The sequence below is a fragment of the Acipenser ruthenus genome, chromosome 14 (genome assembly GCF_902713425.1).
Source record: "Acipenser ruthenus chromosome 14, fAciRut3.2 maternal haplotype, whole genome shotgun sequence".
Taxonomy (NCBI): Eukaryota; Metazoa; Chordata; class Actinopteri; order Acipenseriformes; family Acipenseridae; genus Acipenser; species Acipenser ruthenus.
Window position 1 is genome coordinate 22,881,202 of NC_081202.1, and position 25,752 is coordinate 22,906,953.

Genomic DNA, 25,752 nt, shown 5'->3' on the forward strand with positions numbered 1-25,752 from the left:
ATCGATATTACATAACTGTTCGGCAAGGGTTACTGCGCACATTACGTGATTTGCATACGTGTTGCGTTACGTAACGTGAGTTTCAGCAACATGGCGGCGTCCTTGTGGTGTCTGTTTGGTTTTGCTGGGAGACATTTCATCAGACAAAAACTATTAAAAACAAGAGCCACAAGCAAGGTGAGTATTGTTGATAAACCGAATGATCTGCTTTGAAAATGAGTATATAATTAAACCTGTCTGTGTTAGTGTTAAAGTTCCACTTACTGTAACTTGTTCGTGATAGGCAACAGCCAGCTTGCTGCAGTGTTTATGAAAATGTCTTGGATTCGGAACATTGACCTATCGGGATTTAGACGGTTGTAAACTTGCTGTAACCCCATCTTACGGATCAGTTTGTAATCTTCTGCTTTATAATACAAAAATTAACACACACTGACTGACTATTTGTTTTCTTAGCCTATTTTAGGATTGAACAGATACAGAGCCTCACAAGCAGCAAGTCAAGTGGTTTTAAATGTACCAGAAACTAAGGTAACACCTCTAGAAAATGGACTTCGGGTAGCTTCAGAAGATTCAGGACTGTCAACGTGCACAGTAAGAATCCAATGAAAAATGTTTCGACTATAACTTTGCCTTCAACTGTGAAGTAAGGAAAAAATTAAGCATAATTATTGTAAATAAATACAAAGTGAATAGAAGGTAGTTTGGTAATCCAGTTTTTCTATTAACAAGGACTGACTAACCTAGTTCTACGCTATCATTTAAGAATTTCTATATTAACAAAAAGGGTCATTATTAGCTTTTTTATTATGCATTTTTGGGCCATGAAATGTGCAACTCTGTACAAAACCATTGAGGAAATATACACATTGACAAGGTGGAGGATTTATGCTATCATGAAAAACTGACACAAAGAATTATACTAGACAAATAAAAGAAACAATACCTACCCATAACATATTACTGTATAGCCTGTAAATAAACATATACCTGTGTTCTGTACATTTTGTCATTGAAATGGAAGTCAAAGTATAACTAGATTTACATTCTTCACAACAAGGATCTCTATTCAACACACCAGCAGATATTTAAACCAGCGAAGTGCAGTTTTTCTAAGGGGGCCACTTTGTCATTTCAGGTTGGACTTTGGATCGATGCAGGGAGCAGGTATGAAAATGAAAAAAACAATGGAACAGCACATTTCCTGGAACACATGGCCTTCAAGGTAAGTTTAATGTTGTCACGTACATTTAGTTTGGTATGTGTGGTGTCGTTGTCCATCCATCAACCGTCCAAAGCACCTTTGACCATTGTTCCATTAGTCCAATTTCTGTGTCATGAAGACAGTGTGCATCTTTTTTTCAATGCAGGGTACTAAGAAACGCTCACAACTGGACCTTGAACTGGAAATTGAAAACATGGGAGCTCACCTGAATGCTTACACTTCCCGGGAGCAGACTGTGTATTATGCTAAAGCATTCTCTAAGGATTTGCCCAGAGGTAATTTGGTAATGCACCTATTTTCATATGTTTTTGCTCATAACAAGTTAGTTAACGTGTGTTTTTATCTCTCCAGCTGTGGAAATCCTTGCTGATATTGTCCAAAACAGCACACTAGGAGAAGCTGAGATTGAGCGTGAGCGAGGGGTCATCCTCCGAGAGATGCAGGAAGTTGAGACCAACCTACAGGAAGTCGTCTTTGACTATCTCCATGCTACAGCCTATCAGGCCACAGCACTTGGCCGCACAATCCTAGGGCCAACTGAAAACATTAAGTGTGTCCCTCTTCTTTATACACTAATAGCTGGTTTCACAGACCCCGCTTAGCACTAATCCTGGGCTAAAGCCCGTATTTAAAAAATAAATAAATAAATAAATAAATAAAATAATGCAACTGACTTTGTTTGCAGATCTATCAACCGTAATGATCTTGTGGAATACATCACCACACATTATAAGGGGCCCAGGATAGTACTGGCAGCTGCTGGAGGTCAGTTTTTCTATTATTATTTATTTATTTATTTTTATAAAGGTTAAGCATGGATTTATAAGACAATTTTAATTTAAGTGGTTCAGTTTTATTTATTGATTTTTTTAAAAATGTTTTTTGCCAGAAAAAGATAGATAACTTTTCATGTTATAAATATACCAAAAGTATAGACAACTTTGTTAAAAATGAGATAATTTGTTAGTGTAACATTCGCTGTGCTTGTCTATGATGCCAGCTTGTATTTTGCTTTGATTTAGGAGTATCACACAATCAGCTGATTGACCTTGCAAAGCACCATTTTGGGAACTTGCCCTCTACCTACAAAGGAGGTGCTCCAGCCATGCCTCCATGTAGATTCACAGGCAGTGAAGTATGTATACCCATGTTTTACTACCTCTCTTCTATAGCTTGAATGGTCTTAAATTGAATTAATGAATGAACAAATGATGTGTGTGTGTTATCTCTCTCTCTCTCTCTCTCTCTCTCTCTCTCTATATATATATATATATAAATAAATACATTTGTTTGTTTAATGACTTAGTCAAGAAAGTGTGAGGTTGTGTACTAAATATGATTTTATATATTTTGTTTAAATATAGCTGTTACAGAACAAATATCTTTCTCATTGCGGCATACAATTCTCGGAGTCCGATGAGTTTGTGAACGCGTATTTATTTACATCGAGTTGGATTTGTTCGAATTTTAGAAAAACACTGAAAGCATTTTTATCATGATTTTAGTGTTTGCAGCATATTATGCAATATATTTTGTAATTAATGTTCTTTAATGTCAAAAAATAGCTGTAATTTTGCTTTGTGTGAAGAAGGGAGGACATTCAGCATGATGTAATTTGAGGGAGTTTGTAAAAAAAAAAAAAAATATTAACCGAAATCAGCACCACTGGGCAATAGTTGAATCTATTTTTGGTCATATGATGAGGTTTTAACCAATTACATGCCTGAATTTCTTAGGACTGATATATAATTAGTGTTGTTTTCTTCTCTGGAAATGTTCTACTTTGCTAAATATTTTGAAGTTAAAGGTATAGCCTCATGCTTGTTGGGTGTGCGTCCACATATGGAATCATTGCTCTATCTCTATATCTAAATAATGCGCTGCACCCAGCAGTGCTTGCTCCGTTGCTGTGATACTGTACACATTATGGTTTTAAAAGTGAATTATCAAACTGTTCCAGAACAAGTTAGAATTGAGCTGACCTATTACCCTATATGTGGTCATGTGCATTAAAATGCAACTACATGGGACACTGTTGAGACTTGTCTGAATACTTTTTATGGAAGGCCTCTGCTGCACTACAAAACTTTCATACATGAACACTAAGTCCACCATGACTGTAACCTGAAACAAAATGAAAATGTTTTTTTTTCTATGGTGCATAGTTTTGAATCATCATGTATACTATATGTTTCTTTTAACTACAAGATACGTGTAAGAGATGACAAGATGCCCCTGGCCCACATCGCTATAGCTATAGAGGCAGTTGGCTGGTCTCACCCAGACACTATTCCCCTCATGGTGGCGAACACACTGATCGGTAACTGGGACCGCTCCTTCGGAGGTGGTGTGGTAAGCATCTGATTCTTATTAGCTTTTCCTTTCTTTGCCTAAGATCAAAAACAGTAAATGTAAGAGTACTTCAAAGTTACCCACAGATCTAGAGTACAGTATATGTGTGTGTGTGTGTGTTTTTTAAATATGCAAACTATATAAATATAATACAAACCATTTAACCTTTCTTTTACCATCTTTGCCAGCTGGCTTTAGTTTTCACTGATTTGCTAACTGTGTGTTTGCATTATTTGACTGTAGAATCTGTCTAGCAAGCTGGCTCAGATGACCTGCCAGGGGAACTTGTGTCACAGTTTCCAGTCTTTCAACACCTGTTACACTGACACTGGGCTCTGGGGTCTTTACATGGTCTGTGAGCCAAACACCATTGAGGACATGATGCACTTTACCCAGAGAGAATGGTATACTACATTTATTGAAAGAACAAATAGCTAATAAGATTCATTGAAATATCTTGGTAATTGCATGCAGAACAAATCTGGTTATATATATATATATATATATATATATATATATATATATATATATATATATATATATATTGATGACATGTATACACAGTAACATTATACTTTTGGGTTTGTGATGAGAGGAAAAAAAAAAATAAAAAATTTACAATGCTTTTGATAAATGTTTTAATACTTGTTAATCCAAAGCTGGACATAGCTTGATCTCCATTTAATGTTTCACAATATTAAACACCATTATTTAATATGGTGGGAATACACCCTCATTTATTTTACAAAATGCTTTTAATAGTATCCAGATAACAAGCAAAAAGTACAACTACAAGCAAACAGAAGCCATTGAGAGAGGAAGTATGTTTTTCTGTGGGTAAATGCCTTTTTTTCCAGATCAGTTGGTTTGACTTTTCATATTAAGGGTGCCTTAAGCAAGGTTTTAAAATCGGTCAATTTGTATTCCCACATCATATCTGTTACCTACTACAAGATTTAATTCAAATGAACTACCTGTAATATCTTCTTTTCAGGATGAGGCTTTGCACAAGTGTTACTGAAAGTGAGGTTATTAGGGCCAAGAATCTTCTAAAAACAAACATGCTGTTGCAACTTGATGGTACAGTGTATATTTCCTGTTTTCCCTTTTTCATTTCTATTAAATCTTTTTTTTTTTTTTTTCCTACCCCATACCCTATGAAAAAACATTGGTATGATTTCCCTTTCTACTCGCTGTAGAATAATAGTATAATTACAATTTGTGGTAAATATTAAAAATAAAGTGTGTACAATAGTAGCATTTCAAAATGCAATAAGTTTTTTTTTCTTTTTAATGAACCTTACCCTAATCGGTGGTAAAATTTAACCATTAACTGTTACAGGTTCCACACCTATATGCGAGGACATTGGTAGGCAGATGCTGTGCTATAGCCGTAGAATTCCACTTCCTGAACTTGAAGCAAGAATTGATGTAAGTAATAGTTTGATGCTCTTGTCTTCATATAGACTGTAGCAGTAAGGTGATGCACTGCAATGGTAACATTTGTTTAAGTAAATTATACAGCACCAAAACTTGTTTCCATCAGAACAAAAGTTACTACTGTATGAAATGAAATTTAACAGATGGCTTCACAAACCCATTAGCACAAATGCTAGTATGCTGGTTTATTCTAGCATGTTACTGTATTGTATGACTAGGACTATGAATAATGCCCATACACTTAATTCTGTTGATAAAAAGCAGCAACAAAGTAATCAGATAAACAAAACTAGTTTCATGTGTCCAGTACATGCATAGTAAACTGAATGACCAAGCTCAACAAAAATAAATTGACCTGCTCACAGAAACATCTCATTTACTGTAAAGTAGCATCCAGATATTTGCACTAAGGCTCCAGATGTTAGACTGCAGCACCCCTTTATACCAGTTGCATTCCTTTCACTTATTTTACAATTTTGCACAGTTCACTGCCTAGTCCAGATTCACTCTTGTTTGGGACCTATACTAAAGTTATTTTCTTTTAATACTTTTGCATCATTAGTTACATTTTTTAAATCGGTAAATACATGTTTAAAAAGGTCTAGGTTTAATAAAAAAAGTAATTACATTTGTTTTAAAAATACAAGGCCAGCTTTTTGAAAGAGTACACTCTGTGTGCTTGCTGTATTTGATTATAATTTTGGACGACCTCTAATCATACATTTTGTTTTATTTAGGCAATAGATGCCAAAACGATTAAGGACGTTTGTACAAGATACATCTACGACAAATGTCCTGCTGTGGCTGCTGTTGGTATGTTAAGACTTGTATTAATACCAGTAGTACATTTTACAAGAGCTGAAAACTATTCATGTGGTTCAATATTGCAACAAATATATCTCCCTTACAGGTCCGATTGAACAGCTGCCAGACTACAACAGGATCCGAAGTGGAATGTACTGGCTAAGAACATAAAGAAAAATCTATTAAAGTAAAATGTATGTATATTAATAAGTTAAATAATAATGTGCATTTGTCAGTGATAGCCATGTACACTTTGTTTGTATTTTTTATTATAAAATAAAGACAAACACACAACAATAAAATAACAGGTGGTTATACTTGTCACTTTTTACTTTTAGTAGAAACTTGTTCTTGGGCAGCTTTCTTGGCTTTAACCATCTCTACTAGTTCCTGTTTGGAGAAAAGTAAAGATGTTAAATACACATGTATTAATCAATCTGCAGTACACAAAACAACCATGTTCATTACAAGCCTACATAATCACAGTTTAACTTGATTAAATTAAGATCAAATGTGTAAAGGAAAGAAATATTGAGAGAACAAAGTGGGTCCTGACAACCAAAAACAAGACATGGCAAAGCTTTGTAATACTTCTTTAGTCCAAGTACTGGGGTTGCATGGATTCCAAAAGCTTTGAAATTAACATCAACATGAAAAACAAGGCTCTCCACATTATCATTTAATTATTAGATTGCTGATTTTGTTTTTTTCATAAGGTTGCACCAATAATCAGTTTATTGCTTTGAATTATTAGCCTAACTGCATTATCTAAATAATGCACAAGAAACACATCTTGAAATCAGGACAATTAAGATGATCATGCATTTGAGGAAGTGTGATGACTCAATGTACTGCACTCAAAACAGGCTGGTATAGGAAAAAGAACTCGCTCAAAACCACAGACCACTAATCTAAATATACAGTAGAACCCCAGAGTTACGAATACCAAACTTATGAATCGATTGGTCTACTGAACACCCCACTCTTGTGTGCAATGCAACCAGATAGGCACTCCCATAAGCGCTGTGCTGGTCATGGTGAAGGCAAAATTACTGTACCAACAAATGTATCCAGAAAGGTGAAGCAGATTTCAAAGCAAGCACAGGCAATTTTACTAGGAACATTTTAGTTTTAAACAAAGCACGGGTTTAAATGACTGAGCAAGCTGCAGATGCATTTTGTTTAAAAACAAGTAACTACTAGTTTAAATCTGTTTTTGCTACAGTTCTGATTTCAATGGTAACTTAAATTTAGCTGTTCCCCCCCCCCCCCCCCCCCCCCCCCCCATTTACAGCACAGTTCTAAAGACTTTAGAACTATAACAAGGAGTATGGTATTACTGTGCTGTATCTCTGTCTTAATCACCAGATTAAGGCTGTAGATAGCAGATTTACACATTTATTAAAACCATTGAAAACTAATTTTCAGAGTTAGACACTCCAGATTTACGAACAATTCCCAAGGTGTTCGTAACAGAGGTTCTATTGTACTTGGTAATATGGATACATTATCTTGGCGAGAGCTGGGTCCAATATCAGCATGAAGTTTTAACACCTACTCTCATGTAATGGAAGATCTGGATATGTCCAGTGACTGCTATGAACAGTGCAGCTGGTGACGAGGGAAAGACCTTGCGACAGCTTGGAGAGACACAGTAAACACAGATCTCTGTTTTTGCGTTGGAAAGGTTAGTTGAAACAGTCGAAAAGAAGCTGGATAAATTTGGGGATACCATCTATGCAGATGGAAGTTGAAAAAAGAAAGTACAAACTTCCTGTAAAGTCTAGACGGCAGCAGGAGATAGATCGCTTAGTTAGAGCAAGGAGGCAGCTGAGGAGGCAATGGAGTAGAGCAAAACAAAGTCAGAAGGCGGCACTCAATCTATTACAAAGGGTCATAAAAGATAAGCTTGCAACATTGCACAGAGCTGAGCGCCTACAGAAACGCTGCAAAAAGAAGGAGCGTGCGAGAACTAACTTTTATAAAGACCCATTCAAATGTGCAAAGAAGTTATTTCACCAGGGAGAAAAATGGCACACTAAAAGCAACTAAGTCTGAGCTGGAGAGATATCTTGAGGAAACGCAAACATTAAAAAAGGCAGCAGCCTATGTCAATTCCTTCAGACATCCCACCTATCAATCCACCAGAATACCAAATGGAGGACTGCACACCTAAGTGGAAAGAAGTAGAGCAAGCTGTGAAAAAAGCAAGGGCGTCATCATCTCCTGGCCCTAATGGAGTTTCGTACAGTGTACAAGAGTTCCTCTGGTGTTCGACGAATCCTGTGAAAACTGCTGAAAGTAGCATGGGAACAATAGGTTGTACCAACAGCATGGCGGAGCAGGTGGGGTCTTTATACCCAAAGAAAAAGATTCTATAAGTATCTGTCAGTTTTGCCCTATTTCCCTGTTAAACGTGGAAGGCAAGATTTTCTTCAGCATTGTTGCTCAGAGATTGTCAGCTTACCTAATGAAGAACTGCTTCATTGACACTTCAGTACAGAAAGCCGGTATTCTAGGTTTCCCAGGATGCTTAGAGCACATCAGTGTGATCTGGCAGCAAATTCAAACAGCTAAAAAGGAGAGGAAGGAGCTCCATGTGACATTCCTGGATTTAGCCAATGCATACAGTTCAGTACCACATGTGCTTCTTTGGGCAGCATTTGATTTTTTCAGTGTACTGAGGACAATAACAAACTTAGTGAAAGCCTACTTTGGAGATTTGCAATTTGGTTTTTCAACTTCTAGAAACTGGAATAATGGCAGAATGCACCATTTCTCCACTGGCTTTTACCATGGCAATGGAAGTAATTATTGGGGCATCAAAATGGGTAGTGGGAGGAGAATGCTTGGCTTCTGGAATGCGACTGCCACCCATTGGAGCATATATGGATGACATGACAATCATGCCTACAACATCAGTGATATCATGGGGCAAGTACAGCATGGAAAAGGAGGACTTGGTCTCAGTTCAGCACTTCCTACATGGCACAAAGCAGCCCCAGCTCAACGGAGGAAGCTGGTAGTCAACAAGGTGCAAAAGCAGGAGGAGAGAATGAGATGCGTAAAGGCAGTTTTCCAGGCCAAGCAGGGAGAATGGACAAGATGGGAGAGTGTGGAACAACACAAGATCGGCTGGCGAGATCTATGGACAATGGAACAGAGCAGGATCAGTTTCCTCATCAGGTCAGCAGATGATGTTCTCCCATCACCACAGAACCTTAATCTATGAGTAGGAGAGGATCCATGGTGTCCTTGGTGTTCATCGCCAGCTACATTAAGACACATTTTGACAGGATGCAAGGTGGGTCTTAGCAAAGGGCAGTTTGCTTGGCATCATGACCAGGTGCTGCGATGTTTGGCCTTAGCATTGGAAGACAAGCACAGCATGACCAACAGGTTGCCACCAATGCCAGCAATATATGACACACGAAGAACAACATTCCTCCATTCAGGGGAGCAACCTCCAAGAAAAGGTATTAAAACCAAAATTCGTCTAGGACAACTGGAAGCTGCTGGCAGACGTTGGACAACAGCTTATTTTCCAACCTGAGATTGCCACCACTAACCTTCAAACTGATCTTGTCTTGTGGTCTGGATCAGCACGCCTTGTTCACCTGGTAGAGATAACAGTGCCATGGGAGGATGCTGTGCATGAGGCGTACGAAAGGAAAAATCTTTGGTACGCTCAACTAGCTGCTGAAGTGGAACAGCGAGGATGGAGAGTCCAGGTTTACCCAGTGGAGGTGGGTTGTTGAGGATTTGTGGCACACTCCACAACCAGGTTTCTCAGAGACATCGGATTCACTGGTCAAGAGTTGCGACGCATAGTGAAGAACTTATCTAAAGCAGCAGAGAGGAGCAGCAACCGGCTCTGGTTGAGATAAAAAGATTATGGTTGGGGATCTCAAGCATAGTTGAAATAAAAAAAACGTTGATGTAAAGGAAGGTAAGCTGGGCTTGGCTGAGTGGGGGACGGAGGGGGGTGATGCTGGGATGCCAGAATAACTGTCAAGCCCTCTTAAGGTGTCGTTGGCTAGTTGACAAAACACCAAAGGATGGAAGATGCCCACTTGAAGACCCCAGATGGTTGTAATGCTGATGCGCTAGGGAGGCCCTACTGTGGTTGATCCCTGGAGCCAGCATTACAGCCGTTGTGTGTGCTGATGCGCCAGGGAGGCAAAATAGGCAGATGGATCACATTAGTTTACAGTAAAGGAAGCTATGTCTCAGTTGGTGCTTATCTTGGCGAGAGCTGGGTCCAATATCAGCATGAAGTTTTAACACCTAATCTCATGTAACGGAAATCATAATATGTATTATATCTAGTCCCCTTTAATTATTTTTTGTACATATAAGACACTGCAGCTAATTAGAAGTCTTTCCGCAATGTAACATGGATTTAAGCAATAAAATATGTAATAATGGAAACCTTGGATAACTTACCTTGTATCTCTTCATGCATTCCTTCTTAGACCTGCCTGGAACAACCCCAGCTATCTTCTCCCATCTCTCAGGAGTGCTGACTGGAAACGTTTTTAAAGCTTGTTCCAAGAGCTTTTGCTCTTCAGTTGTCCAAGGCGATGCAGTTCCATCTGCACTTGAACCTGGGAAAAAATTAAACTTAGATCAGAAAATTGGTGGCTTTTGAGTTGAGACTCATGTAAAGTACACATGTATATGCTGTGCTAGATACTGTACTAATTTTAAAGTGCTGGGTTTACAATACTTGTATTGCCTATCCATTTCTGGTGTATGGGTTTTCTTAAGGCACTTGAACAGATCAGTTAGTGGGACAGTTAGAAAACTCATTTTATAAACTTACCTTCAAACCTTTCTGAAGGCACTGCGTTGTCCACAGTTGGAGGTACAACAGAATGCTCCTTTTTAAACTTCTCAAAAGCTTTCTTGTTGATTTCATCTTTCTGAATAGGATCTAGAAAAATAAATAATTTATAACAGTTTTAATCAAAAGCAAAAATGTATGTGGGCTTCCGAGTTGCGCATCCGGTACTCCGCCCCGGATGCGCCAGTCGCAGCTATAGATGCGACTGCGCTCTATAGCTTAGAGATCGCCGGTTTGAATCCAAGCTATGCCACTGCCGACTGTGGACAGGAGTTCCCAGGGGGCGCCACACAATTGGCCAAGCGCTGCCTGGGCAGGGGTTAGGTCATCAGGGGAGTCCTTGGCTCACTGCACACCAGAGACCCCTGTGGCTGTCCAGGTGCCTGCAGGCTGGCTTGTATGCAATTCAGAACTGCATGGTCCTCCGACACTAAGTTCTGAGATGGCTGCATGGTGGGCTTGCAGTGCAAAAAAAAAAGCGGATGGCTGACGACACACGTTTCAGAAGACGCGTGTGCTCGGACTTGTCTCCCCTGAATTAGTTCAGGGGTTGCAGTGGTGAGCCAGGTTCAATAATAATTGGACATTCCAAAATATTGGGGGAAAAATGAATAAATAATTGTTCAAAAAACAAAAATCTATTGTGATGAAACGTGCAGTCTTTATATTCGTCTGCTTCCAAGTACAGCATTTGTGGTTAGAATAAATCACTTGATCATTCTTGAGACATGCATATTAAATATAGCAGACACTGCACACACACTTTACACTTTAAATTGTACTCAAAATGGTGGAAATAAATTGAAAAATAAAGATCCAACTCTCAAACATACCAAGTTTTTGTAAATTCTTGGCTTTATTTATGACATCCTTGGCATTCCTTCTGATTCCACTAGTGGAGTGCAAATTCATGTAGTTGGCAATTACTTCCCATCTAGGAAACAAAACACAGATTTACCATAACATTCTACCATAATCTGGATGGCTACTCTTCAAGTACAATTAGTTTTGCTTTTCGTATAAAAACATTACTACTGTAGCACCAGCTTCCTACAAAATTTAAATGTACTGTATTTTTAAAACATAACATATACCAAGCCAGTTAGGTTTGTTTTACTGTATATAGTTAAGGGTATTCCCACACCTCAGCTGTCAAAATGATCCACCAGTGATGCCAAGCCAGTTTAGCAATAAGAAAATCATTGTCTGATTTCACATTCCTATCCGGAAAGGAAACCCCCTACAACACTTAAATGGATTAAGAATTATTCTTGCCCTGAAGATATCAGGTGTGTACATATAAATCAGTGGCAAATAAAAATGTAATTTAATTAGACACCACCACCCACCTACATACCTTAGAGCTTGCTTTGTACTGTAGATCAATCAAAGTGCACACACAGCATTTATTTTGAGTGCCAAATACTGACAATAAATAAACTTCAATACCTAGCATTAGTTCCAGCAGGAAAAAGGTTGACAGCTTTAATAAGCAGCTGCAGGTCATCCTCGTTCCAGGTTTTACTCCCACCTCCAGCACCGCTACTCGACTGTTCAGAACTCTTTGAAGACTGGCGAGCCCGGGCCTCTGCCTCTTCCTTCTCTTTCAGGAGCTGGGCATTCACCTCCTGGATCTTCAGGGTACATTAAAACAGCACCCATTAATGGTACAAACAAATGGATTTATATCTTTTTTTCATATGAAAGCACTGCGTCACATTCATTATTTAGATTATAAAGACAGAGCTCCAAGAGCCATAGCTCAGAGACTGTTCCATTTGCATTCCGCCTTATAACAAGAAAAAGTGCTGAATGGCATTATGAGGCAAAAGATAGCTGTGGCCATATCGCCTTATATCTCGTTCCGCGATATAAAAAGGGCCGCCTTATAAAAGAGGAGCACTGTAAAAGGTTACATTTCTAAAACATATACTGCTGATTTCACAGACTGATCTTGGACTACCCAATGCAACCTTAAGCAAAGTAGTCCAAGATTAATGCTAATCTGAGTCTGTGAAACCAGCTAAAACATTTAAAATAAATACAAATATTAAATTGTCTAGTTTTTTTAAGCACACTTAATATGGTATCAAAAGTTTATATCAATCTAGTTTTCCTTTATTCAAATTTATCATTAAGGGTCTAGTTATAATTCATGCATTATTATATTTTAAAATGTACTGCTATTAACGCATTACATACCATTTTCTCGACAGCAGTCTTGCTTTCTTCCTTTGTACTTGATGCAAGCACTTCATTCAGAGATTGCATACTGAAACAAGAGTGTACATTCATTTAAAGCCTGCCCTTTGCGTGTATATATATATATATATATATATATATATATATATATATATATATATATATATATATTATATATCATTTTTTCTTAGAATGCTTTGAAATGTTTAGTACCTCAAAAGCTCCAGGCGATCGCAAAGTTTTTCTACTTCTTCCATCATTTTCACACTTTCAGCTTCATTATCAGCAAAGTAGTTCCAGTTCTAAAATACAGAGGAAAACTACTGAGCTCGTCAAGAAACAAACAAATCAAAAACAAACTTTTAATAATCAAACATATCTCACCCAAGTGCTTCATATATACAGTACATCTTCAGGGTTTGAAATTAGCACCTGCCCACCAGCCAAATGCGGGTTCATTTTGTCTGTGGCGGGTAAATTTCACTTACACACCACAGTGCTTGGCTTGAGTTTAAATGATTTTGTGCCCTCTAGTGTTAATCTTTTATACAAATACTGTACTGTACTGTACACTACAAATCAAGCGATCTGTGTTAAATACTGTCTGTATGCACATCATGTGGAGACATTCTGAAGGTACCAAAAAAGGTCCCCCGAAATAAAAAGAATGGACAACGACCAATTACAGGTGCACTTATAACGGACTCCAAGGGAGAAAGGAAATCAGTACTTTATAAATGAAGTACGTAGTAAACACAATTCGAAAAGCAGTATGTAACTGCACATAACAAGTACCTTAAATGTAAACAATATAAGAAAGCTTAACTGACAAAGAACCAACTGGAGTTTATTATTTCTACAAAACACACCTGTGGGCCGTACACTGTATTAAGCAATACCATTTTACAAATTTATATTTTCGCTAAATGTAATTAAAATTGTATGTTATATGGTATACGCACCTTATTTGTGCAAAATATCTACCTGTGAACAGGAAAACTGTACGTATTAAACTATACTGTATGTATTAAACTGTACGTATTAAAAGCAAAAGACATGCCTGTGGAACAGGAAAACTGTACATATTAAAACGTAAAACATCTGCCTGTGGAACAGGAAAACTATTAAACAGGATCCGTTATAAGTGGAGTGCATCTGTATCTAAAACCGGAGAAATAAATAAATAAATAAATAAATAAATAAATAAATAAAAAGGGTTTGAGGAAAAATTGAGAATTGATCACAATGGACAACCTCGGGAAATGCTTGTTCTCGACAATACCAACCAGAACATGTACTGCTCAGAATGCCGGTTGTATTCAAAAGAGAAAAAAAAAAAAAAAAAAATCGATGCATGTCAAACAAGTTACTGGAAGTTGGAGAGTGTCAAAGAGCTTGCAGTGTCAAAGTGCCATCAACAAGCAGAGAAGGCTTTAGCTTCACTCAAAGCGGCACATTTTAAAAAGCTGCAAATAATGTTAGGACTGTCCATGCAATTGGAAAGAATGGGAGACCTTTCTCAGATGTTGTCTGGATGTGTGAGTTAGTATTGGATTGTTATCTGTATTGCGTAAAATGCTGTTGTGTAGAGTTTTTAATTCATAATTTGACACCTTCAACACACTTATACTATGCCTACCAACATTGAGTTCGTCCCACTAAAATTTTAAAATACAATAGCGCCCCTTCTACAAAAGAAGAAATATGGGATTGTATTCTGTGTTAGAATTTACATCCTATTGTCATTTTATTCTAATAGGTTAATACAGCGACTGCTATTTTAAACACATTGTATTACGAAGTGCCCCAGTCCAATGCATTCTGTTATTATTATTATTATTTTATGTCCTACAAACTCTGAAAAGAGGATTCAAATTATTAATAGTAAACCATAATTCAATCACGTTAGATAAAGTCTCTTAACTCTTATTTGGTATTTATGGTGAAAGTTGGAATTTACTATGACTGGAATCAAATTTATCTTGAACTGACACTTGTTTTAAAACTTGCAAAACAGTTAATGGTTATGAGATCCTCAGTCAGAGTGTGACAATATAACCTGGTGGCTAGTGTGTGGAAAAGTTAATTTCAAGCCCTGCATCTTTGTTTATAGTTTTAACATCAGTCAGTAGCTATTTGTTGCACAACTCACAAGGCTGCAGTTTTACGGTCTGCCCTCTTGTCACTAGAGACATTATAGTAAAGAAAAAAAGAAAACCCTGTAATGTTTAGTTATACTGAAAGGATAGCTAGAAGATGTTTTTTTTTTTTTCATGTCAAATCAGTCTGGAAAATGCACATACTTTTCCATGTACTAGGCACCAAAACAGGTGGTGGCATAAGTAACATATGCATTTTTGAATGTAGTTGCTGTCACTGAACAAATGCACTGAAAGTCTACCTTGCATGTTGTCCTAAGTTTTTGCCTCTCTTTTTTACTGGCTTTCTTCTGAATTTCTTTCTCTTTCTTGGCCTGCATGGCCACCTGTTTGGCTTCCTCCTCTTCCTTCTCCTTGGCCAGGCGAGCGGCTTCAAGCTCAGCCTGTCTAGCCTGGAAACAAGAATGAACATTTTACCAAGTGAAGCAGAAAAGTGATTTCTTTGATCCTTAATACAAGGCTTTTGCCAGAATACAAAACAAGCATATACTACTTCTACATCAGTGCCTGGCAGGATCAGGGATGCGCACATGTAAACGTTTATTCAAGTAATCAGTTACAAAATTACTAAATCGTATAATCTGTCTTGTATTGCAACAAATATAAATGGTCTGAACAGACCCATTAACCACATTAAGCTTGCCGCTGCAGCCCAGTGTATTAAAATAAATACATATTATTTATTTATATAATCATTATTTATTTTTTATAGTTCTAAATTACTCAAGCTCCAGGCAGATTAACCGCCATGACCCATTTTGGATTTTAAATGTTAATTACTCTTCCATTGTAAATCGTATGTGTATGTCCGTTTTTTACTTTTCCTAAATATATGAATTAAATATCATGATGGTGTTTGATTGCCAGAATTGCAAAAATGATAAAGTTATAAACAGCTCTACTTAGAGCCGCCACGTGGGTCAATTTGACCCATGCATTACAGTAAATGTGTTTTTTTTTGTTTGTTTGTTTTTATATAAAATATATTTTTTTGCAAATGCAGCAAACAAGACACACCCCCTCCTCCTATTATTTCTCAATGTACCTGGGAGACATCAATCCTTCGTTTTGTTCCAGAAATGCAACTAGGAATATATCAGAAGGAAGTAGTCATTTTGATTGAAATACGGCAAGCTGCACTCAGATGCACACAGCAAACTGAAAGGACAGCCAGCAGGCAGACGCGTACACTCCAGAGTACAATGCAGCCGTCGTACCTGAAGTAGTGTTATATTTTCTTTTTATGTAGTATTAGAAACAATGATTTCGGTTTTACAGTTTTGAATGTACATATACCCGTTTACACCTGTACACGGGTATATGTACATACCCGTTTCTTTTGAAATGTATATTTTATTATATTTTTTTACTGCTGTAGTCGTGCTGTATATGCGCTCATTTTGGAAATAAAGCCTTTTATGTTTCATTTTCCATTTAAATACAGTGTTTCTGCGATGCAAATGTCAGATATGATGTTCATGAATAAAACGTTTGAGTTGTATCCGATAGTATGTTTTTCATTTTCATAACGAAGCAGTTTAAAAACGTATGGGTCAAAATGACCCATGTGGTGGTTCTAGTGTTAAAAAACACAGGGGTTCTTAAAAGTGCAGGGTGATACCAATACTGTAGCTATGGATAACGGAGGTGGCTGGAATGCATCCTTGCATGTATTAGAACTATATTTAATTATTACATTTAATTAATACAAGAAACATAAGAGGTACCTGTTATAATGCAACGTGTTAGTGTGAAATCGGTTATAACACTGCAAGGTCGTGACTCCTATTTCCCCCATAATGCAATCTGACTCGCAAATGTTGGGTGAACGTTCCAGATAAACGAAACTCAAGCAGCAGTTTCAAAAGATATAAATGTTGCAGAATCTACATTGCGTGGATGGCTAAAAGACTAAAGAAAAACTAAGAGGTTTTCTGATAAGACTCCAGAGAGGGCTTCTTTAGGAAGAAAAAAATAGCGCTGCGCTAAAGACAATGAATTAGACTGCTTTATTTCGATTGGTTTCTGCAGGAACGTCAACAGGGAGGCGAGGACATGAAATCTATAGGAGGGTGCCCACATCAGAGCGGAGTGAGACAAGCTGCTGTGTGAATGTGTTGCTGTGAGAGTGCAAGACTGTTTGTTGTTTTTGGTGTGGCCCATGCCAATGGGCCGGCAATATTCGTCTCAATAAACCGTGGATTCGAGCAAATTGTGCGTGTCTCCTTCCTTCATTATGATAAATGTGAATTACATAATTTAATTGTCAATAAAATGTTTTTGTTTAAGTCAATGTTTTTTTATTCCTAAACAAAAAAAAAATGCTGTTTTTTATTTCTACATGAAATGAAAAAGAATGAAATCACATCTAAATCACAGGGCAAGGTACCTGCAATGTTGAGACGCCAACTTTCTTTGTAACAGCAGCCTGAGAGAGTTCAACGTGGTTTATGCAAGTCACAGTGTAATCACGTACTCACTGCACTGTGCTACGTGACCTGTCTTGCTCTGAAAAGTGATGTCCACTCATGATTTGAAAATACTGTATCCCAATTAAACGAAGTGACGTCCCAATTAAACAACATAAATAACATTGGGAAGAACCGTTTCCCAGAGTTGTATGCCTTTTAAGCAGAAATCCAGATTATCGGTATCCTGATTAGGTGACGATGACACTATCATACAATGCGGTAGTATCGGTGGTCATGGTATAATTATTTATACTTAAACCATTGTGGTTAACATCAATTAGCAAGCTGATACCAAAAATGGAACATGAACAAGACTGCAGCCAATAACATTTTCAAAATTCCAGTCTGATTTGAAAAAATACAATCAAAAAAGCTTTTTTGGGGGTGGGGGGCAATTTACCAAAGACGACACTAAAACAGTAAAATTCACACTTTGCAATAAGAGACTGAGCTATGTGAACACTACAGGGACAACAACAACAACCACCTACAATACAAGCACGTGTCCCCCTACCTGCAAAGAGAGTCCCAGCTGCAAGCTCCATGCTCATTGACTTACACAAGCAGCAGAAGTACTGGTTAAATCACAACAGATCATTACTGCTTGCTACACCAAATGACACTCCACAAAGCAGCGCGTAACAAACCCAATAGTTGAAATGATTGCTAGAGATATGTTGATTCAGCGATTTAAGGTCTACTCTCTAGTACATTATTTATAAGTAGGGCTACTGTTTATTACATTTTTGGTGCTTACTTAGCTATTTGAGAAATCTTTTTTTTTTTTTTTTTTTCCGGGCCTTTTGCTTTTTATATACTGTATGAAATTATTGTTTTCAGTTATTTTCAGTTTGTCTGTCACAATATGTATAGTAACTCAACAGTACTTGCACACTTCAATTGTACCTTCTTTCCTTTGTTGTCTTCCACAATGAAATCCTTCTGGTCATGGGCATATTCTGGGGTTTTTGTGTGTTCAGGCATTTTTTTACATTTCGCCACAATTTGCAATTATTTCTTAAATTCCATGAGCGTGCAAATACTCCCGCAAGTGTGTTACCATCCTCCAATAAAAATGTAGGAATTTGCAGCTACTCAGTAATTGCGGTGGATTTAAAGTATTCAGAACAAATCAATGCGAGATACAAGTCAGGAAGGAGAGACACTGCCCAGCTGCACTGGGAAAGGTTTTTGTAGGTATTTTATTTATTTGTTTCACAGGGAAAGGGGTCCAGTCAGTGCAAATTGAGTAACCATTTCCAGTGTTTTTCCAGTGTTTCTTGGATATATACCGATTTCATTTTTGTTTTGTATTGGGGTGTTTTAATGATTTTTAATCTGTTAAAACGAAAATCTGAATATTGTTGTCCAATGAAGACATAATTTATTGTTAATTATAAATCTGTATGATTTTAATTGCTGTTTGGAAATAATGCATAAGTTGGGCTTAATGCAGCATGTACTTGTATTACACTTCCTGTTAATAAAAATAACTACTTATTAAAACATTGTCAAATAGTACTGCAATTATTTCTTTTCGTATTACTTCAGTTTGGGTATCATGTAAACATTATTCTTAGCCAGTGACACGTTGATGTAAAGTATAATGGTGTACTCGTTTAGCAAATTATGTGTATACGATTACTAAAATACACAGAAATGGGTCTAAGAACTGTAAAGTCAGTAATGACAGAAACAATGTTATCATTCTAAACACTATCTTACCCTTTCTTTTTCTTCTTGTTCCTTCCGCTTTGCATCAACTTTTGCTTTCTTCTCAGCCTCCTTTCTTGCTTTCTCGTCATCTTTGAACTTCTTTATCCGGGGATCAAAACTGTAAGCAGTGTCTAAAATAAAATAAAAATGAATGACAGGACCATTTGAAGTTTAGTAGGACCTAATAACCCCCTGAAACCATGTTTGCTCATTTCATCCCCTTTGATCACCTGTTAGTAAAACTAAATGTGACGGGTGGGACTAGCATTCCTAAAATATATCTAAAATGTATGCTTTATTTCCTAACAGCAATTAAAAGGCAACATAATAACTAGTCCCCACGGAAATCTACAGTAACATTTCCTAAAATCTGCAATAAGAAATGTATTTTCTGTAAATAATGTGTCCAATTCTGCGGCAATTACATTAATGAAAAATAGTGTTAATAAGTATTAATAAATAAGAAAAAGTAAGTCACAGTGACTCAACAGGGTGTGTGGCAAGACATAGGCCTATCATCATACGCCTGTGTGTGTGTGTGTGTGTGTGAGGCACGAGGCCATAGGCCTTCAACCACCCACAAGTGCAATAATAGGGCCTATAGTCTTTAATGGTACATCCCGATTGTGACCCTTTCATTACACAAATGGCAAGTATTTTTAAAGTTATACTATTGTTTGGTTTTCCAGTATTATAGCAGGAGTAACACAAATTTCAAACCAATTTCAAACCACTGAATCAATGTCAGTTTTTTTATGAGAAAAAAAAAAAAAAATGAAGCTATGGTGATTTACCAAAATTTCAATTTTCAAATTTTGGGAGACGTACAAATGTAATTGATGAGAGTTACACAGACTGATTACATTTGTCCATCCCTAGTACAAAGATCCCTTTACTGCTATTTCACCCTGGAATGTGCCTTCATTCAAATACAACATACCCACTAATGTCCTTATTCTATTCATTTCTTCTTTTTTTCTCTGTGCTCGAGCCCCTCTGTTTTGTTTTTCAATCCACCTCCTCTCGTCCCGGCTGAAACAAAAATAAATAAATAAATAAAAAGATTACATTTTAAAAGCACACAGACAGACAATACAGGTCTATTTAACAGCAATTTTAATTCCAATATTTAAAAATAAATAAACTAGTGGGAAATTGAGATAAAGGGGGGGGGGGGGGGGGACGACAAAAAACATCACACACATATCTTAACTACAGTTATAATCAAAAGTTTACATACCCCAATGGAAATTTATAATTTCTAGAAATGTATTGGAAACTAATTATAGGAATAATCTTTTGTAGCAAAAGTTTTGGTTTTGTGGATGATGAAAAGTTAAGAAATAGAGGAGTACAATTATTTAAGCAAAACTCCAAAAATGTTATTTAAAAGTATTCATACCCTGACAAAGAAAATGAAATTAACCCTTTGGACCTGGTCCGACATTACAATTTTCCCTTTCCAGTCCAATGTCGGACCCTGTCCGACATCAAAAAGACGTAAGAAACAGGTCTCTAATCGTTTTTTCTCCAGAAAAAGATGAGAAAACCATTCAATGGCCGAGTGAGACCGATAGGAGCCGAGAGACAATACTACTATCTTGCAGACAACACTATCACAGCATCAAAGGGTATGAATACTTCTGAATTGGTATTTTTGGAGATTTGCAAATAAAACACTGATAAGTTTTTTTCCTCATCCTCAAAAGTAAAACTTCTTCTTCAAAAGATTTTTCCTAAAATTCTTTGTTTTTGAGAAATTTCTAGAAATTATAAATTTCCATTGGGGTATGTAAATTTTTGACTACAATTGTATATACGATATTAAGCACCAATCTTTATAAAATGTATGAGGAAATACATTGTGGAAAATCAGAGGTATTCCACAAGTTCAGATGTGTGACTTTACAAGCCCTTATATGATGCCAACTCTAGATAACACACCATTCTGCCTTTTCCTTTTCTTCTTCATCCAAGTAAGAAAACTCTCTCCAAGAGTCAAAGTTGTACCTGAATTGAAAAAATAAATCAAATATAAATGTTTGTTTTCCCTGCATCGATGTAGAGAACATACCTACAATATGTTTATCACTATTATTCTAATTCTAAAGTGCTGGTGTACTTCATGAGGTTGAAGTTTTATTTTATTTTTTATTTATTTTTTAAATCAAGTCTTATTCCATTCACATTTGTAGGAGGGGTAAAAAACGTAATTAGCCAATGTTAAATTAAGCATATGGGCATGTAAATCAACTTTGATCAACATACTTGCTTCTCATTAACATGAAACATCACAATATAGTTCAATGTTTTGCTATCCTGCTTTGATTTACTTGCAGAAACAGTATTAAAATGGTGAATCCACATGAACTCTTTATTCCTGAAAAGCTAATACTACTAGATTTCAGTTTAAGGACATATGCCTTCAAAGATAAATAAACTACACTGTTATTTTCTTCTCACATGTATTGTAAAAAGCTGGCAACCTTAAATACTAAATATTATTCACTTACCAAAATGAATAAAAGGCATCAACCTCTTCAAATGATGCACTCATGTCACCCAGGTTAGGAACATATTTTTTATTTGTCCACCTTGTTAATGGAAAATAGATTTATTAGTAAAAACCACAATCTTTGTGAACATAAATAATCAAGTCCATAGAACAAAACCAACACCCACGCTCTCCTATAAGGAACAACACTGCCAGTACAATAACAAAGATACTGTCTCGGGGGCTCAATAGCACAGCATGTGGTGTAGTTTAAAGTCATCTGAAATCTTGAGCTTTATTATTGTAGTACACTATTACATTCTAGCACTTTTTTGAGCCAGCTCGAATTCTCACCTGGCATTCCTTTCAAAAACAGGTGCATAAACCTTGAAGAAGTTTTCTTTGCCTTCACTTTTTGAAGGTATTGCATTGTCAAATGTAGGATCTACACTGTCAAATGCTCGCCGCTTCACAGGATCTGACAGTATTTCATAGGCTGAGATATAAAAAGAAAAGATATTAGGTTATGTATCTTTGGCGTGGGTTTCAGTGTATATAACAAGAGCAGTACACATGCTAACCCACACTACCTTTAATCTCTAACCAAGTTAAAAAAAATGTTATGGTGTGCTTGTCTTCTGATTTATACATAGTATTTTTTTTTTTAATGTACCTTTTGTTATGCAGGTGAAATAGTCATTGTCTCCTTCCACTATCTTCTCTCCAGCTGCTTTCCTTTTGTCCGGGTGGTGTTTTAAAACCATTGCTTTGTCTGAAAACACACAGAACAATACACTTTATACCAGACGTTGGTCAGCATAATTTGCTGAAATCGCAATTAAATGCTATTTTGTTCAAATACATCTACAATTACTAAAAAGTAACAAATTGCTACACACATTAAGCAGTAATCACAGGTACAAATACAGAAACATACTATACAATGTTTTTTCAAACAAATGTTCGCTCAGTGTAAAACACAACATGGAAGTGAATGATTAAGCTTGGAAAGGTGTGTAATTGAACAACGATATGGTAAATACAATTACACTGGTGTGCCAAGGTTCAACCGCAATTACATTGTAATTGCAGTTAATTATAAATTACAATTGTAATTGACCCCAGGTCTGCTTTATACTGTATTTAATTAACACATGTATTTATTGTGTTGCTTGTATTTGTAATTGTTTTATTGTCTGCCTTTGTGTCAATGGATAAATCTTCTGTATAAATAAAAATTTAAAATAAATAAATAAAATTAATTAATTAACAGCAGAAGCGTTTGTGAAAGCAAACCAAAATATAAATGATACTTACGAGCTGCTTTGATTTGCTTTTGTGTTGCCTTGTACCTTAAATGACCCAGACCAAACACTGCATAGTGATCCTGATTCTGTATAACAAAAAAAAAAAGCTAAAAGCACCTGTGTTTTTAAACTTGAAAACAAAACTTTCATGCAGAATATGTCCTTAAATTAACACAGCCCACATAAATACCTAAAAATCATATGAAATTGTCAAATACTACTAATCATACTTTATTGTAAGAAAAATACATATTTGTAATAAAAAATGGTATATAAATCATATGATTACGATTCCCCCACCCCACCACAAAATCTCACATCCAGCAGCCTTTGATTATTAAACGATTCATAATTTTCAACTCCAATGGAATGCCAAGAGATCATCAACTCCACAGCCAAGGAGTCTGTGAACATCAAAATGACATCAATACAGCTCTAACCTTTGCCATACCAAATGAATGCATTTACAAAAAAGCCAGCTAGTGTATCAAACAATAGTAAGTACTTTGGTGCCTAGGCGTTACCTTCCAGTCTTTGGGGTCTAATGTTTTTAGCATGGGGTACTCCTCTAGCTGCAGATCCTCATCTTCAGATTCTTCAGAAAGCTCCTTCTCTTCCTCCAGCTCCCGGAAAGAGGCTGAAACATTTCTGGTCCTTCTTTTCAAGAATGCTTCAAACCACCTTCCCACCGGCTCCACCTGAAACTGCACCGAAGCTGCAAAGGCAGCAATGCACATTACAATCCATGGAAAGTCAAAAACTGTATGTCTTTTAAAACCCTAAAATGCGATCAATCACTACAAGAAACAACAAGTTACCAGGATGTTTAAACTTACCATTTATAAGGCAGCCCTTTATACAGTAGAACCAGTTATCAGAGGTATGGGCATTACCTCATAACGTAATGTGGTGTACAGTACATTGTACAGTACACCAGAAAAAATAAGCTCAATGGCCGACAGTTACAATCAAAACCTTGCACTGGGCATAATGTTTTGAACCTACGGCTATTTCAAAGAGTGTCGTTGTAATGCTCCACAATTATGAAAGAAAGTGGCTGTACGTGATTTTCAAAAAAAAAATACTGCAATGTAAAGACAATGCACTTCATTATACACAGTACCATACTGCTTCTTCGATTATCATATTACTGTGTAAATATATCAGCCAACATTGTTTTACAAATATGTTGTTGTTTTTTTTTCTGCTTGAATCTCTGCAGTCTGCCTTTCGGTCGCATCACAGTACTTAAACTGCTCTGTCTTGCTCCGGCTCACCAAGGAGTACCTCTTCAACCTGCTGACCCGCTATGTCCCTGCCCGCAAGCGGAGGTCCTCCGACTCTGGCCTGCCTATTATCCCCAAGCAAAAGTGCACCACATGTGGAGAACGCTCGTTTAGCTTCATGGCTCTGACTCTCCGCAACTCTCCCAGCTTTGGTGCGTGATGCTCCCACAGTCGCTCGCTTTAAATCAACTCTCAAGTCTCAAGACCCACTTGTTCGCTCTTGCTTTCCATGCTCTTTAAGCCTGATGTCTGTTATTAGCGGTTGTGTCTTTGCTACTTCTAACTTTTTTACTCATGATTCTATACGACAAGCATCCACAATGTTTTAGAATTTTCACATCCTAGCCTTGTATTTAATATATTATGCATTGTGTTTTTTACTGTATCTTACAAAGTGCTTTGTGATAAAAAAAAAAAAAGATTGATTGATTGATAGATTTTTATACATAGGCCAACGCAACGGCTGTTTCTCAGAACTTTCGACTGCCTCGGAGTCAGAGAAAATAACCGGCATATGTAGGCAAATACAGGCGGCTCGTGTTATTAACCACGCATGTTACATTTATTATATACATAAATTAGCACAGAATACTAGAGCTCTCTTCTTTATGCGGCACTCAAAAAATGTAAGGAAAAGCGGCTGCATGCAGTCTTTTTGGCACGCATTTGGAATTCAAACATAAATAACGTATACTTAGTAAAACAGACCGATTGAACGTAAATGGTAATGCCAAATGTGCAACACCTTTCGTTTAAGAAGGCAAATGACAACAACAATCTAGGTATGTATCCCCGTTCCTTTGTACGACACTGCCATCCCAGGTTACCAAAATAGTACAGCTTCAATCAGCAGAATTGTTCTCATCTGCAAACTACCTCCTTACCTGTAATGGCATTACAAACAGCTGTAACCTGCCCTTCAAGTGCTTCTTTTAACATTATCGGTCCTTTGGTGATTTCAGCAGGCGATCATTCAAACATGTATTTCTGGACTTAATGTTTCAGTTTTATTTATAATTGTTTGAACCCTCCTGTCTCACAGTGTACCACATGGGCACATTCAATCCCAGACTTCCAGTTCAACGCGAGTGTGTTACACACTCCAGCGTCTCAACGGCAACACAAAGGAACTTGAATCTTCGATTCTGGTTCCGTTTCTAAATAATACACCCGTTTTTGTCATGACACAAACCTAACGCAGATTTGTACTACTATTTGTACTACTATAATTTTCTACAGAGTTTAAACACACACAGATGTATCACATTGACAGTTTAAAATACAATCGTTTTAAAAACATTTTTGTTTTTTTGTTTTTTAAATTAACCTATTTTGGTCATTACATTATTTTCACATTAACAATACGACACACGGACATACAACATAAATGTCAACACCTCATGCATACACAGAAAAAAAAAAAAAAAAAAAAAAATCTGAAACTAATTTC

General features: G+C 36.8%; 2 protein-coding genes across 2 annotated transcripts; one reads left to right on the forward strand and one right to left on the reverse strand.

Annotated features, from left to right (window-relative positions):
* Positions 1–46: 46 nt before the first annotated feature.
* LOC117420036 (mitochondrial-processing peptidase subunit beta-like) lies at positions 47–6,126 on the forward strand. The gene is made up of 13 exons (XM_034033537.3): positions 47–177; positions 457–594; positions 1,139–1,225; positions 1,371–1,500; positions 1,577–1,775; positions 1,911–1,990; positions 2,248–2,360; positions 3,434–3,577; positions 3,821–3,981; positions 4,572–4,657; positions 4,920–5,008; positions 5,755–5,830; positions 5,928–6,126. Exons 1-13 carry the CDS (start codon positions 91–93, stop codon positions 5,990–5,992), a joined length of 1,455 nt encoding a protein of 484 aa, XP_033889428.1. The 5' UTR covers positions 47–90; the 3' UTR covers positions 5,993–6,126.
* Positions 6,069–25,655, reverse strand: LOC117420035 (dnaJ homolog subfamily C member 2-like). Its single transcript, XM_034033535.3, has 17 exons — positions 25,187–25,655; positions 23,541–23,731; positions 23,027–23,102; positions 22,383–22,481; positions 22,064–22,205; positions 21,729–21,809; positions 21,160–21,225; positions 20,156–20,247; positions 19,225–19,346; positions 15,271–15,420; positions 13,083–13,171; positions 12,870–12,939; positions 12,117–12,301; positions 11,501–11,601; positions 10,647–10,757; positions 10,268–10,428; positions 6,069–6,211 (listed from the first exon to the last, which is right to left on the reverse strand). The coding sequence occupies exons 1-17, from the start codon at positions 25,239–25,241 to the stop codon at positions 6,143–6,145; spliced, it is 1,860 nt and encodes a 619-aa protein (XP_033889426.2). The 5' UTR covers positions 25,242–25,655; the 3' UTR covers positions 6,069–6,142.
* Between the last annotated feature and the right edge of the window lie 97 nt (positions 25,656–25,752).

Coding starts and splice junctions, on each gene's coding strand:
- LOC117420036 (XM_034033537.3), top strand. CDS start 91: ATGGCGGCGTCCTTGTGGTGTCTGTTTGGTTTTGCTGGGAGACATTTC. Junction 1,991..2,247: donor AGTACTGGCAGCTGCTGGAG/GTCAGTTTTTCT, acceptor GCTTTGATTTAG/GAGTATCACACAATCAGCTG. Junction 2,361..3,433: donor GTAGATTCACAGGCAGTGAA/GTATGTATACCC, acceptor TTTAACTACAAG/ATACGTGTAAGAGATGACAA.
- LOC117420035 (XM_034033535.3), bottom strand. CDS start 25,241: ATGTTAAAAGAAGCACTTGAAGGGCAGGTTACAGCTGTTTGTAATGCC. Junction 23,732..25,186: donor TGTTTGTAATGCCATTACAG/GTAAGGAGGTAG, acceptor CTGCCTTTGCAG/CTTCGGTGCAGTTTCAGGTG. Junction 22,482..23,026: donor AAAGCAAATCAAAGCAGCTC/GTAAGTATCATT, acceptor GTGTGTTTTCAG/ACAAAGCAATGGTTTTAAAA.